Source organism: Perca flavescens, chromosome 2 (genome assembly GCF_004354835.1).
Source record: "Perca flavescens isolate YP-PL-M2 chromosome 2, PFLA_1.0, whole genome shotgun sequence".
NCBI classification, from domain to species: domain Eukaryota; kingdom Metazoa; phylum Chordata; class Actinopteri; order Perciformes; family Percidae; genus Perca; species Perca flavescens.
Genome location: NC_041332.1, coordinates 1,284,745 through 1,300,427, shown reverse-complemented (window position 1 = coordinate 1,300,427; position 15,683 = coordinate 1,284,745). Strand labels below are relative to the sequence as shown.

The 15,683-nt window shown below is 42.9% G+C and overlaps 1 protein-coding gene across 1 annotated transcript; it reads left to right on the top strand.

Annotated features, from left to right (window-relative positions):
• The first annotated feature begins 82 nt into the window (after positions 1-82).
• traf5 (Tnf receptor-associated factor 5) lies at positions 83-14,211 on the top strand. The gene is made up of 11 exons (XM_028565134.1): positions 83-238; positions 1,766-2,011; positions 2,709-2,772; positions 4,871-4,972; positions 6,574-6,738; positions 7,767-7,844; positions 8,100-8,174; positions 8,335-8,427; positions 8,890-9,030; positions 9,312-9,462; positions 12,838-14,211. Exons 2-11 carry the CDS (start codon positions 1,782-1,784, stop codon positions 13,407-13,409), a joined length of 1,671 nt encoding a protein of 556 aa, XP_028420935.1. The 5' UTR covers positions 83-238; positions 1,766-1,781; the 3' UTR covers positions 13,410-14,211.
• The last annotated feature ends 1,472 nt before the right edge of the window (positions 14,212-15,683 follow it).

The following is a 15,683-nucleotide window of genomic DNA, read 5'->3' as shown; positions in this document are numbered from 1 at the left end:
GAACAGAAACCGACGCCCATAACCGAGTCATAGTAGCAGACAGCAGGTTGATGCTGAGTCACTTCCTGCAGTCAGAGCTTCCTCTTCCTTTTTCCCGCTGCCGTGTCACGCGCAGATAACCGACTCTAATCGGTGCTATCGACCTGCTGTGGCCGGCAGACCGCAGCGTGTGCACCTGTGCGCAGCTGCGCACAGCTGTGTCTGACTTTCAGAGCTCCAGAAGTTTCTCCGACTGAAGGTAAGAGATAGAGAAGTGTAAAAGTGAAAGTAAAGTTTCAGCGAGAACCCATGTGAGGCTCAGAGAGAGGATGTTTGGAGACGTTCCTAACGGAGAGTTCAGGGACTCCGAGCCAGTCAGTAAGTCGGTCGGTCGGTCGGTCGGTCCCACTGATCTCAGGTCAGTTTATATAGCTGATTTAAATAAAGAAACGGGCCGCAGCACAAGACCAAGAAGAGGAGGAGGGGATTCCCCTTCAGTCCGTCCTCTCTAACATCCGTGTTCTTTACCTGGTCACATGTGTGTGTGTGTGTGTGTGTGTGTGTGTGTGTGTGTGTGAGTGTGAGTGTGTGTGTGTGTGTGTGTGTGTGTGTGTGTGTGTGTGTGTGTGTGTGTGTGTGTGAGTGTGTGTGTGTGTGTGTGTGTGTGTGTGTGTGTGTGTGTGTGAGTGTGTGATCAGCCGGTGTGCAGCCATGCTGATAAAGGAGGGGAGACGACAGGTGTCATACCAAAAAACGATCATCCCCTTCAGTTAGACGAGAGCTTAGGGACCGTCTACAAACTACTACACCGACACAAAAATAATATTAATTTAATGATTAAATTAGGTAGTGTCTCCCAACTTACCTCAATTATAACTTGTCTCCTGCTGGCTGTACTACACCTACTTTAAAAAAATAAGCATTTCCATAATTTTGGGGAATATTTCTTGACAAAAACCTTAAATATTTTAATAACTAAAAAGAGTGGTGTCTTTACACTTACCTCACAGATAATTAGTCTCCTGCTGGTTGTACTGCAGCACTTACTTTAAAAAAAAATAAGCATATTCATAATTTTGGTAAATACTTCTTACCAAACAAATTGAATATATGTCATAATTACAGAGAGTCATGTCTCCAAATCTACTCCACACATAGAAGGCCCCCTGCTGGTTGTACTACAGCACTTACTTTACAAAAGTAAGCATAATCATAATTTTGGGGAATAATGTTTTGCCAAAAACATTTAATATTTTAATAATTTAAAAAGAGTGGTGTCTTTACACTTACCTCACAGATAATTAGTCTCCTGCTGGTTGTACTGCAGCACTTACTTTAAAAAAAAATAAGCATATTCATAATTTTGGTAAATACTTTTTGCCAAAAAAATGTAATATATGTCATAATTACAGAGAGTCATGTTTCCAAATCTACTCCACACATAGAAGGCCCCCTGCTGGTTGTACTACAGCACTTACTTTACAAAAATAAGCATAATCATCATTTTGGGGAATAATTATTTGCCAAAAACATTTAATATTTGAATAATTAAAGAGTTGTGTCTCTAAACTTACCTCAGAGATAATTACTCTTCTGCTGGTTGTACTGCAGCACTTAGCACGATTGTGATTGGTTTAATGAAATGCCAATAAACCAGAGCACGTTGTCCTCCCATCCAGGGATAATGTGCGGACTAGTCAGACCAGTAGAGACTACTTAAACAAAGATTCAAGTACAACTGAATTGGGATTTAAAGTGACTTAAATCACCTCTATGATGTGTTCAGGGTCTCCTGTGGACTCATGGCGGCAGCAGACACAAAGCCGGGAGGGTCCGAGGAGTCCAGTCTGCGCTCCGACGAGTCCAGCCTGCGGTCCTGGGAGTCGGAGCTGACCTCCGTCCAGCACTCGCTGAAGTTCGTGGCGCCGCTGAAGGAGGAGTTTGTCTGTCCGGTCTGCAGAGGAGTCGTGCTCAACCCGCAGCAGAACTCCTGCGGACACATCTACTGCTTCCTCTGCCTCCAAAAACTGCTGTAGGACCAATCAGCTGTTATTAGCTTGAAGTAACTTCCTGTTTTAATCACGGTACATTCAGACTGATGTCATCAAGTGGTGTATGTATGACACGCCAATTCGTATGCCATTATTGGCGTGTTATAAAGATGCATACTCGCTTTTTAGCGTTTTTGTCAGAACGAGCTGCAGACACGACTGAACAATATTCCTTTATTTCTATAAACTGTGCAAAAAAACAACAGATGTGTCGTCTTATCAAAAGTGACACTGAAACTATATTTTATCTTCAAATAACAAAAACATGATGTTTGAAACAAATCCCTCATCATAATAACGACATGAATAGAAATAAATCTCTTCAAATACATAAAGTAGTGACGTCTGAAGTCACACTAGGGAAATCTAAAGTAGACAGGGGTCAGCAACCTTTCCTAATGTCTGTCTCTGTTTCTGTTTGTCTCTGTCTATCTGTCTCTGTGTCTGCCTGTCTGTGTGTCTCTGTGTCTGCCTGTCTGTCTGTCTGTCTGTGTGTCTCCGTGTTTAAAATCACCATTATTCATTTCCATATAACTTGTTGTTAAAAACTGCAACGCCTTCATTTTGTATCTCAGCCGGTTGTAATCTTTACACATTTATCTTCTCTTGAAAGCCGTTGGCGGAGCATCGGTCCGTGGTCACGTGACGTCTCCGTCTGCCCTCTGCTCTGTGTTTCAGGGAGAGTTCTTCGCCGTCCGGTCCAGTCTGTCCCGTGGACGGAGCAGTCATCACACCAGCTGAGGTCAGAAACAAACTGCAGTATTTTAGTCACACAACCAGTGAGCACTACATTAAAGGGTAACTACTGTTGTTTTTGGTCAACCTGGACCATATTTCCCCATGTTTGTGTGTCTTAGTGACTGATGGGAGCAACAATCTTTGAAACTGGTTCCAGTATTGAGTGAAAACGATGTAACAGACAGCCGTGAACCAGGCTGTAATGTAACCCTACAGGACTAATGTTCAGCATCAGCTAGAGTCCACTAAAAGTTCTGTTGTTGCTGCTGACAGACTCACATTATTATTCTAAGTGTCTGACAACATTATGGGATGGATCCCTACAGAGATAGAGCTTTAAAACCTCTTTAAGCCCTTTATGTTTAACCAGTAACAGCTCTGAATTCGCTAGTGCTAAACCCACCAGACTCCATTTAAAAAAAGACTACTCTTAGCGTGTATAGAGCCAACATATTCTCACATGTAAATCTGTAAACTACGGTATATGTTTATTTCAACCAAAACTAGAGTTGTGATGGTTGGTTAAAGTTGACCAAAAACAACTTTTTATAGTAGAGCCCGACCGATATCTCGGCGGACCGATATTATCAGCCGATATTAGGCATTTTCCAAACTATCGGTATCTGTATTTATAACGGCCGATAAATGAATATTTAAAAAATAAAATAAAAACGGTCGAAACCCCCTTCAACCATGTTCTGAGTGTTGGCGTTGCATAGTCTGTCCACCAGGGGGCGCTCTACAACCTCCCTGTTGGCAACACTTTTTTGTTATTGTGTTTTTGTTCAAAGGACTTTAAGTTTCATATCTTAAGTTTGGATTTTTATACATTTATGATGTTCTGTTATGACAATAAAACAAACAAACGTTTATTTTTAAACTTCATTATCATATTATTTTAGTGAGGACTAATAAATAACTACAAATAACTAATGTTAGGGAAATCTGTTTATGTTTTGTTACGCGTTTCTGGATTTTTTTTTTTAAATGTACTGTATATCGGCTGATATATCGGAATATCGGATTTTTAAATCACCAAATATTTGTATCGATATCGGCCTTAAAAATCCTTTATCGGTCGGGTTCTATTTTATAGTTTTATTTAGTTTCTGTCGACTTTGAATAAAGTGTGTTTTACGATGATAAAAGTCCTGATTATTTACATGGAGTCTGGTGGAGATAGTGAACGCAATTTTGCGGATGTTTAAAAAAAGGGATCTTTCTCTTTAACTAAAAGGTCTATCTCTGTAGGGATCCATCCCATAATGTTGTCAAACACTTAGAATAATAATCTGAGTCTGTCAGCGGCAAAACAAGCACTTTATGAAGGTAAATACAAGCTGCACAATTGTCCTATTAACTTACGTTGTAGCTTGTTTTTTTTTGTCCACTGCCGACTGCAGCGATCTCATGTAATACTGGACCAATGTCAAAGATTGTTGTTCCCATCAGTCACTTAGAAACAGGAACACACAGAAACACACAGGAACACACAGGAACACACAGAAACACACAGGAACACACAGGAACACACAGAAACACACAGGAACACACAGGAACACACAGAAACACACAGGAACACACAGGAACACACAGAAACACACAGAAACACACAGAAACACACAGGAACACACAGGAACACACAGAAACACACAGAAACACACAGGAACACACAGGAACACACAGAAACACACAGAAACACACAGGAACACACAGGAACACACAGGAACACACAGGAACACACAGGAACACACAGGAACACACAGGAACACACAGGAACACACAGAAACACACAACACACAGGAACACACAGGAACACACAGAAACACACAGGAACACACAGAAACACACAGGAACACACAGGAACACACAGGAACACACACAGAAACACACACACAGAACACACAGAAACACACAGGAACACACAGAAACACACAGGAACACACAGGAACACACAGAAACACACAGGAACACACAGGAACACACAGAAACACACAGGAACACAGAAACATGGTGTCCCAGGGTTTAAAAACCAACAACCCAAGTTACCCTTTAACTAACGTTGGAAAGGTTTAGGCACTTATTGAGTTTTCTACCTGCAGGTGTTCCAGGACAACTGCTGCAAACGAGAAATCTCCGGTTTAGAAGTGTACTGCACCAACTCCCCAGAATGCACCTCTGTCGTAACGTTACGCCACCTGCAGGTAGACGTTGTGAACAACAGTCCAGTCTCAACTCACGTTTAACGACACCTCGAACACCAGGGGAATATAACACAGTAGGGATGAAAGGATGAGTAGTTCTGTCTCTAAAATGTGGATTACTGATTCAAAACAAGCCCAAGATAAACGTCCTCAAATGTCTTGTTTTGTCCACAACTCAAAGATCTTCAGTTTCCTGTCCCAGAGGAGAGAAGAGACTAGAACATATTGACATTTAAAGGAATATGTTACCGTTTGTGGAAATTAGGTTATTCACCGTCTCCTCTTTATTGATATAGGGGGGCAAATGCATTTTTGTCTCAGTGCATGCATGGTCTTAGTCCGGCGGCGCCGCTGCTAGCTTAGCTTAGCATAATGATAGGAATCTGTTGTTGTTGTTAGCATGTCGTGAGTAAAAGTGACCCCAACAACAACAAAAACAAAACCTAATTACTTCTTGTGGCCTGCGTATTCACAATGAGTAAAAATAACAATGCCGCGGGGCTCTGCCGCCGGCAAAGTCACTGTTTCTGGGTTAGTGGACAACCTCTGCCCTGACTGAGATCCGCGGGGCTCAGAAAGGATGACTTTGCTGCCGATATCTCTGTGCCTGAGTAGCAGTGCTTCGGCTGTAGTCTACTTCCACCCAAGTCAATATCTGCCTAGGAAATCGTCTAGTCCTAATCTGCATTGCTATTTCTACTGGCCTTTTCTGTCTCTTACCTTCAGTCGGAGAATGTTCTTCTTTTGACTGAAAGTTCTTCCAAACAACAACTTGTTCTGCTCACCAGTTCCATGTCCACTTCCTCACAGCCTGCTGCATTGAACCTACGTAAACACCTTCCCGTAACCAACGGCGCCGTCATTACAGCGACCTGCGTAGCGCGCCTAGTGCAAGCGTAGGGTTCAGTTCGCTGGGAAAAAAATCTTAAGTTCGGCAGAAACCAGAACCTCGTCAAAAAGCCCAATATTCAGCCCAATCAGAATTGTGGATTCGGTGCATCACTGGTTAATTAGTGACACAAACAGACTGAATAAACTGATCAGGAAGGCTGGCTCCGTTATTGGCTGCAAACAGGACACATTTGAAGCTGTTATCAAACTGTTATCTATCATGGATAACCCCGACCACCCTCTCCACCCCCCCACACTGGTCCAACAGAGGAGCCCCTTCTCTAAGAGGCTCCGACAGCTTCGATGTCGCACGGACCGCTACCGGAAATCATTCCTACCACAGGCAATCAAACTATTTAATTCATCACTGAGGGACAGATAAGACTCATAGACATCACAACTGCACTAATTGCAACTTGCACAATAGGTTTGTTTACCTACAGCTTTATTAATACTATTTAAACAGTTGTACTAGTTTTTATTCCCAACTTATAGATATTTTAACCTATTTGTTCTTATATTCTATCCTATTATTATTTAATGTATATTGTATTCTTTTACTTCATGTATATTCTGTATATGTGATGTGCATCTGATATTTTTTGCTGCTGCAACACCGGAATTTCCCAGTTTTTTTGGGATCAATAAAAATCTATCTATGTATGTATGTATGTATGTATGTATGTAACCCTGCGTGCTGACTGGTGCAGGACCACCGGAGCTGCTGTGAGTACGAGTGGTTGCCGTGCGGTAACCCCGGCTGCAGGGCCGTGCTGCAGCGCAGACAGCTGCAGGAACACCTGAGCGTTACCTGTCCTCACCGCGCCGAGCCCTGCCCACACTGCCAGCAGCCGCAGAGACTCCGCCTCCTGCAGGTAACGCCACGCACCGGGCCGCTTTAACACTCCCAGCTTATTATAGGATGGAATTAGTTTTCACTTTTGTTTCAGTCTTGACTTTTCTATTTCATTTTAGTTTTGCTTGAGTTGGTGTGTTTCCTAGTTTTTAGTTTGTCAGAATGATTTAGTTTATATACGTTATATTCAGGGTTTCCGGGGTGGGTTTTTTATTTATCATATATTAATTTTAATATTCTTAACAACAATGTATACATATTAAAATTAACAGAAGATAATGTATTGTGAATTGTCAACAGTTTACTTTTATTGACAGGAAACGTTCAACATTCCACTTCCTCTGTTAGAAACACACCTTAAACAGCTTAGAGCTTAACATATAAAGCCTTATTTTGGAATAAATTACAAAAAAACTGTCAGTGTCTTCTTCAGTGTGTCTTCAGTGTGACTTCAGTGTGTCTTCAGTGTGTCTTTAGTGTGACTTCAGTGTGACTTCAGTGTGTCTTCAGTGTGTCTTCAGTGTGACTTCAGTGTGTCTTTAGTGTGTCTTTAGTGTGTCCTGAGGCACTTTTTTTGACCAACTCGGGGAGACTGATCAGTCCAACTGCTTTTTCTGCCTGTCTGGTTGGTGTGTAACTTAGCTGCATGTAGAACATTTTCTCACGAGTAGTGCGTCATCTGATCGGCCTTTTATGGAGACCACCGATCAAACTATTTAAAGCCTTTATCGTCCGATAACGATCGGTGACCAATCAATCGGAGCACCCTTAGTTTCCGGCCTTTATAAGGTTTAGGTGCCGAATGAATGAAACTAAAAGACTTTTTTTCAGATTTAAAGATTGCATTCGGAATTCTTTAGCTTTAAGTTTTGTCTTTAAGTTTTTTGAGTGTTAATTATTTATTTATGATCTGCTCTAGATAGGGTCCAAGATGATGTAGAAAAAGAGAAATGACCCAGAAATGACCACAAAGAGACCAAATGAAGAAGCTTGGTCCATCATAGTTACGGTGTATGTCTGAACTGTGGAGTGGTTCTGATTCTCTAGGATCATGTGCAGAGCTTCTGTCCCGAGGTGGAGGTGGACTGTCCAACCGGCTGCTCCCTGAAGGTTCCCAGACACAAGGTGAGCTCAGTCTTTCAGTTTTGGAGCAATAAGTATACGAGACACAAGGGAATTCTTTAAAACTGTTCAACAAATCAACAGTGAAAACACCTTACATTCATACGTTCCCCTGTCAACTTTTTGTATCCGCTCTAAAATAAATAATAGATTCACATATCCACACTTCGGACAGTCCAATCAGAGGCAAGTATTCCACCAAGCTGTGTAATAAAGGAAGACATTAACATGTGTGTAAATGTCTCTCTGGTCTCCCAGCTGGCTGAACACAGAGAGGCGTGTCCGGAGCTTCACGTCGACTGTTCTTATAAGAAGTTTGGCTGCTCTGTGAAGGTGAGTTCCTCTCGTGAAGACGTGACACACTGTGACCCCCACACACACACACACACACACACACACACACACACACACACACACACACACACACACACACACACACACACACACACACACACAGAAGCCCTGACAGCCCTCCCCCCGCTGTGTCCTGCAGGACAGGAGACGCAACGTGAAGCTGCACGAAGACGCCGCTGTCGCTCATCACATGCTGCTGGTCCTGAGGAGCAACACACACCTGGAGCAACAGGTATGGGACAGCTCATTCTCAGGGTTTCTACAGGGGGGATCTTAATGTGTGAAGTAACTAGTAACTAAAGTAACTAGTAACTAAAGCTGTAACAGATGAATGTAATGGAGTAACTAAAGTAACTAGTAACTAAAGCTGGAACAGATGAATGTAGCGGAGTAACTAAAGTAACTAGTAACTAAAGCTGGAACAGATGAATGTAGCGGAGTAACTAAAGTAACTAGTAACTAAAGCTGGAACAGATGAATGTAGCGGAGTAACTAAAGTAACTAGTAACTAAAGCTGGAACAGATGAATGTAGCGGAGTAGAAGTAGAAAGTGACATGAAAAGAAAAGACTCAAGTAAAGTACAAGTACCTCAACATCTGGACCAAGTACAGTACTGGAGTAAACGTCCTGAGTTACATTCCCCCTTGTCTCTGACTGTGACCTCAGTGTGAGCTGTTGCCCCCCCCTGGTTAGGTGGAGGTTCTCCAGGAGGAGGCGCTGCTGAGGCAGCAGGAGGTGCAGACAGACAGTTTGCTGCTCGCTGCTCTGCAGAAGAAGATGCTCCCGCTGCAGCAGCAGAACAGCAGCCATGAACACCTGGTCTCTGCTGCTCAGGTCCATCCACACTCACATTCTCATTCATCGGCCTGTAGAGAACAGGCAACACATATTCAAAACTAGAACTGATATCAGAATGAAACAAGTATTTGTTGTATTACAAGTTATCTGAAATGTTATGTTTAAATATGCAAATTAGGCATTATCTTATATACCTTAAAGACCGGTCTGTCTGTGTGGTGAGTATTATTAAAGCTTGTTACCTGTGTGTCTGTCTGTCTGATCAGTGTTATTAAAGCATGTTACCTGTCTGTCTGTCTGTCTGTCTGTCTGTCCAGAGGGCACTGTGCAGGCAGCAGGACGTCCTGTCCTCCGTCCAGCAGGTCTCTCGGGGGCTCGGGGGTCTGGAGGATCTGGAGGAACTCAGGAAGTCTCTGGATGCTGCGATCCAGGAAGTGTCTGCAGCCGAGGCCCTCCGAGAACACCTGGGTAACAAAAACCTGACAATCTGACTCCATCACCTGCTCTCAACGAGTCACTCAGAGGTCACCAGACAGCTGTTAGACCAGCGTCTTATAATGAACCTGTCCCTGGTTCTGTTCAGGTTCTAGAAACATGCTTATTGGGGCTGTAAGCAGTCCAACAAAGTGCTGCCACGAGGGACTAAACACAGAGAGACGCAATTGCACACTTTGACGCGCTCCAGATTGTATTGCAATGATTTTATTCTTCTTCTTCCACACGTACTATACAACTAGCACTGCAGTTACCAATGTAAAGTTAACTTGTGAGTAGAAAATAATTGCGTTAGTGCGGCGGTTAACAGAAAGTGTGTGGCTCCCAGGCTCACCCCCCTCTCCGTCAAAGCCCAAAAGACCCAGGTGAACAGGTGAAGCAAACAAATAGATTCAGGGTTCATATGGGTGCTTGAAATCTTTGAAAATGCTTGAGGGTGCAGCAACAGTTTTCCTGGATTTTGGCACAGAATGAGCCAGCTGCATGTCATTTGGCTCAGATCCTTCCACTCAGTGCTCCTCTCCATAGCTGTCTTACTGTATGTTATGAACCATGAAGAGAAGGTGATAATTCAGGGTTAGTGAAGTGAACCTGTCGAGTGATTTTGTTTGGGGTAATTGTTTTTACATTGACTCAGGCAGGTTAGATAGCAAGCAAAGTCTACTTTTTGAAAAATAAAACTTGTGTTTTGCTTACATATCTGATCATTCTGCTATTACGAAATAAAACATTTTTTATCATCACTTCCGCTCAAACTGGCATAAAAACGCCCACCACCCACAACACAACAATCAACAAACACACAGACACAAATGAGACCACAAACAATGTACAATATGTGGCTCCTAAATATCTCCTACAATGCTGGTTAAATATGTTCGTGACATGACACCGGTGCACCTAATGTCCTCATCCGCTGCCTCTCCACCAACGAAGCGATGTTGTTTCTATGGATAAGGTTTAATGTTGCGTTACATGACCCATTCCTTCTGGAAAGCCGTGCCTTTGTTTGGATCTCTCCTCCGCGCCCCCCCCATTTACTCACACACCGGCCGGCTCACCTGCAACATGGAGAGACGTAGCGCCGCCGGTCCACATGCTGACATTTGTCTCCAGTTTTAATTGTTATTAACACATCTATATATTGTTAAGTATGAGAGGGAAACCTGTATTATTAACACAGCTGTATATTGTTAAGTATGAGAAGGAAACCTGTATTGGTACCAGTGTTTCCGCTGGTAACTCTCGGTTACTGCGGCCGCCACGGTGAAAAACACAGAAGAAGTAATTGAATGGAACTACGGTAACTTCAAGTGGTTGAGTAATAGCGTGTGAGACGGAGCCTGCTGGACCTGGGCGAGAGATGTGACCCATGGCCAGAATATCATAGTTCATAAAAATGCAGCGCAGTGATGTGTAACGCCGCTGACCCGCATTCGACCCGTGCTGGACCCATTCATAATGAGTCAGCCGTCTCTCTGGGAGTAGATTGAGTCCATCGTACTCCCCCCTCTCTCCCTATATGAGCTACTGGGCTATCCGGGTCTGTTATTGAAAACAAGTGAACAAGCTTTCTCAGCGATATATTTTTTTTAAATATATCCCAAGCTATTTATTTCAGATAATTTACATGTGTTGCAGCTGTATATTTTCAAATTGGGAAGGAAACCCTGTCTTTGCATTTTATTTTAATCACATCTGTTTTAATAAAAGAGCTTGTGAAAAGTGGCTTTGACTTAAAACTGAACATTTAGCCTACTTTGTAAAAAATATAAATTAGAGATAGAGAGATATATATTGTGTATCAGCATTCAGCCGAAAAATACAGAGATATGATTTTTAGTCCTGGACTAGTGGAAGATCATAAATGTTTATGACACGTTCATGACAGTGTCATGTCATAGTTTTGACAGTGTCAATCCCATGATTATGTTGATACGTTCAAGTAAAGTGTGACCAGTATGTTAAAAAATAACATACGCTGACGCTGGGGCGGCCTCTAGCTCACCCAGTAAGAGCGTTAAGAGTCCTTTGCAGCGGCGCAGGTTTGAATCCGACCTGCGGCCCTTTGCTGCGAGTCATCCCCCGTCTCTCTCCCCCTTTCCTGTCTATCCACGGTCACTATAATAAAGGGAAAAAGCCCCCCTCCCCCCCCAAAAAAAAGAAGTCTGACGGTGACTTCAAACCAACGTCTTTCATGAACTGTTGTAGTTGCCTAAAGCCCAGCTCAGATTTAAGATTCGTGATGAAACTACCTAATAACTTTCATTCAATTCTCAGTATTTATTTTATGTTTTATGTCTGTGTATTGAGTATTGTATTGTATTTTCTACTTTTGTTACTTTCACATTATTGTATTATTGTGATACTGTGAAGTTCTACGGGGTTACAGTTGTGATTGTTTGTAAGTAAGAAAATTAATAAACAGTGTTAACAAAAATAGTTTTGAATCAGTGGATCTGAAGTTGAGGGTCGGAGGTTTAGGCTACGTTCAGACTGCAGGCAAAAGTGGCCCAAATCTGATTTTTTTGGGATCAAGTGACCAGGTCAGACTTAGTAGTAGTAGTAGTAGTAGTAGTAGTAGTGTGAACACTTAAATCAGATTTAGTCCACTTCCATATGTGGTCCCAGGTCTGAGTTTTTTCAATGCGGCCACAGAGTGAACAACCAAGGAGGATTTAATGCGACTTTTACGTCAATCTACATCGACATTTGTCCCATTGATGCTGAGTTAGCCCGAGACACAGACAGTAACATTAAAAACTAGACTAGGCCTACAAAATGCAGACCAGTGATGGAGCAAGTCAATGGAGGGAGAGGGAGGTGTTAGACCTGATTAGGGTAAGCTCGGCTGCCATTACACAAACATTTTGAAATAAAAGTGAAAATGCTAATTTCCTCCATAACCTTCCGAACTTTAGCGCGACAGCGTGCTGCGTCTGATGTCATTGTTATTGTTCTTTTGCCCATGCGGGTCAGTTCGAAACCGCAAACAGTTCCCACTGGAATCTGATATAGGCCACATTTTAAAAGGTCATGTGAACAGCCAAACAGAAAATCAGATCTGTGCAAAAAATCCAAACTAAGCATTAAGACTGGCGTTGTGAACGTAGCCTTAGACTAAAACTATGCAACGCCAACACTCATAACATGGTTGAAGGGTGTTTTGTCCGTTCATATTTTATTTTTTCAATATTAATTTATCGTCCATTATAAATGCAGATACCAATAGTTTGGAAAATGCGATATATATCAGTCCGGTCTGGCTCTAGTAGGAGGGTCGGAGAGGTCGGAGGGGGCGAGCTGTAGAACATTTCCGTGAACACTGTTGTTATTTCCTTCTTCCAGGAACTTTGGGGGAGAAGCTGAAGCATCACTCGGGTCTCCTGGATCTCCACGCCGCCACGCTCGGTCACAACAAGCAGCGCCTGCAGGAGCTCGAGGCCACGTCGTACGACGGCAGACTGATCTGGAAGATCGAGGATTTCGGCAACAGGAGGGAAGCTGAGGTCAAAGGTCAGCCGCCGTGCCTGAGCAGCGTGCCTTTCCAAATCGGACGCTGTGGCTACAAAATGGCCTCCAAGGTCTATCTGAACGGGGACGGCGAGGGAAGAGGGACTCACCTGTCCCTGTATGTGGTCCTGATGCCGGGAGACTTCGACGCTCTGCTGCCGTGGCCCTTCAGACAGACCGTGTCTCTGTCCGTTCTGGATCAAAGCGGCGCCGCCAACCACCGGAGTCTCAGCTTCAGACCCGACCCGGCCTCCAAAAGCTTCCAGCGCCCCGCCGCCGAGTCCGTCGGCAACGTGGCTGTTGGGTTTTCATGCTTCATTCCTCTCGACCAGCTCGCTGCGTACGTCAAAGACGACACGCTGTTCGTCAAAGTGAAGGTGGACATGGCAGGTTTAGAGCATCTGTAGGCTTCTAGGCTTCTGACCTCTACGTTATCGTGTGTAGGATTACATTTATACCCCTAGGCAGTGCTTCCTTTTGAATTTTTTTTAGCAGTGGGGGCAGGTCTGTCCGAACAACCCCCCCTCCTGAGCTGACAGAACTGAGAAGTTGAACGTTGTCCAATTACAACGGACCCACAATAAACTCCATCAACGCAACAGTATGTGGAGTTAAACTGGATGGGCCCAATAACCTCTGAATAGTTCTACTTGTTGTTAAATTGCAATGTGAGCAGAAGCCAATGGGGGCTGCATTATGTCGGCAGGATCATTTAAAAGGCAACCGTGACTACATTGTGCATCTGCCCTGTTTCGGATACTGTGGCGGTAAAAATTTTGCAATGGCGGGCCGCCACTACAAAATCAACATAGAGGAAACACTGCCTAGTGGTACTTTGTATTACTGCAGGGGGTATGTGACAAAATTTGACAACCACTGCTCTATGTTATCGTTATCGTGTGAAGGATTACAATTACTGTACTTTGGCACGATTGCTTTTTTAGTTTGGGAAGGATTTTCAAAATATGCCTTCATAATAATTTGAAGGGAGCAAAAATCTAGTAGTATCAAGTAGTTTGACATTTTGGGAAACATTCTCTTTTTTTTCTGAGTTAGATGTTCAGATTGATACGTCTCTTATTTTGCCAACATTTACAAACTTTTCCTTTAAGTTTCAGGGTCATCTCAGGGATGCTTGATGGAGCTCTGACTCCAACAACTGACACCAGCTGTAATAATTGAAATAAAAGAAATATTTTATGCCCGTTATTTTGAGGTCATGACTTTATTATCTGAAAATAACCGGGGTTGGGGAAACTACTTTGAAAGCAGCTTTTCTGAAGCTAGCAATGACTTCACACCACACTCAATGATACACAATGATAGACCACCCTCTATCATTTGCAGAGACGCAATAATTCCATCCCAAAAGCAAGCATTTGGTGCGACAGTGACGAGGAAAAATGTCCTTTTAACAGGCAGAAACCTCGGACAGTCCCTGACTCTTGGTGCCGGTTGGGACACAGAGGCATCTCCTCTGTCCTCAGGAGCATTCTGTGCTTTTCACAAGGTGAGGTATTGGCGCCCGTGATTAGCTCATGAGAAATCCAGCAGTATCTTGGCTTTCTACCCTGCAAACAGTTTAATATTAACAGGAACAAAGAAGAGTATCATAAAAACAGTTACTTTACAACAGTTATTGTAGGTTTAACTTAAATCTTATACCCTATGTTCCCACATTTTAGGACTTTTTTCAAAATTAGGTCTTGTGTTCCTAAATTTCCCCTCAATTTAAGCCCTATCCTCACACAACATTTTTTAGGGTTAGGAGTTAAGGGGATAAAATCTGATACAAATTTATGAAAAAGGAAATGTGGGAACATAGGGTCTAATTTTGGAAAAAAAATCTTAGAAATGTGGGAACATAGGCACGCTCACCTTCAGGGAAACTCCATGTGTCATGACTGCAAGTCTAAACGAAAACAACGAGCCCCATCTTTCTGTGAAAGAGACAGAGCAGTCAGAAATGAAGTATTCTTGGACGGATAGTTCAGTTGGTAGAGCAGGCGCCCATATATAGATGTTCACTCCTCGCTGCAGTGGGCCCTTTGCTGCATGTCGTTCCCCCTCTCTTTTCCCTTTCATGTCTTCAGCTGTCCCAAAAACATTGAAGAAAAGAGCTAAAAACGTTGGAAATAAAATTACCAAAAACATTTGGAAAAAATGCCCCAACATTATAAAAAACAAGACGTTTGACTGCTGGTCACGTGACATTTAAGTTTAGGAACAAGATCTTGGTTTGGGTTTGAGTCGTCGTTATCTGTGTCAAAGTCTTATGTTTCCCCCTTGAACTCTTCTGAATCGCGTGTATACTGCAAAAAATGCGTTTTAGAAAATGTGATGAAGGTGATTTCTTCCATCTTAATTTTTTTTTTTTAAATTGGTCCAGTATTGAGCAAGACTGCTGCTTCAAAATGTTGATTTTGGTTAATGTTGAACCCTATTTTCCCAGGCATTGACATCCAAACTGACGTGAACAAACATCTTTGAAACTGGTCCAGTATTGAGCGATGAACAGGCAGCCGTGAACCAAGCTGTAATGTAACCCTACAGGACAAATGTTCAGCCCCGACCGTGCACTTGTTGTCCTTTCGGGTCAAAATAGAAAATTAACACTTTTGTGACGCTCTTTTTTCCCCCGGTGATTTTGACACTTTTTATACTGTTGAGGCTTTTGTCAA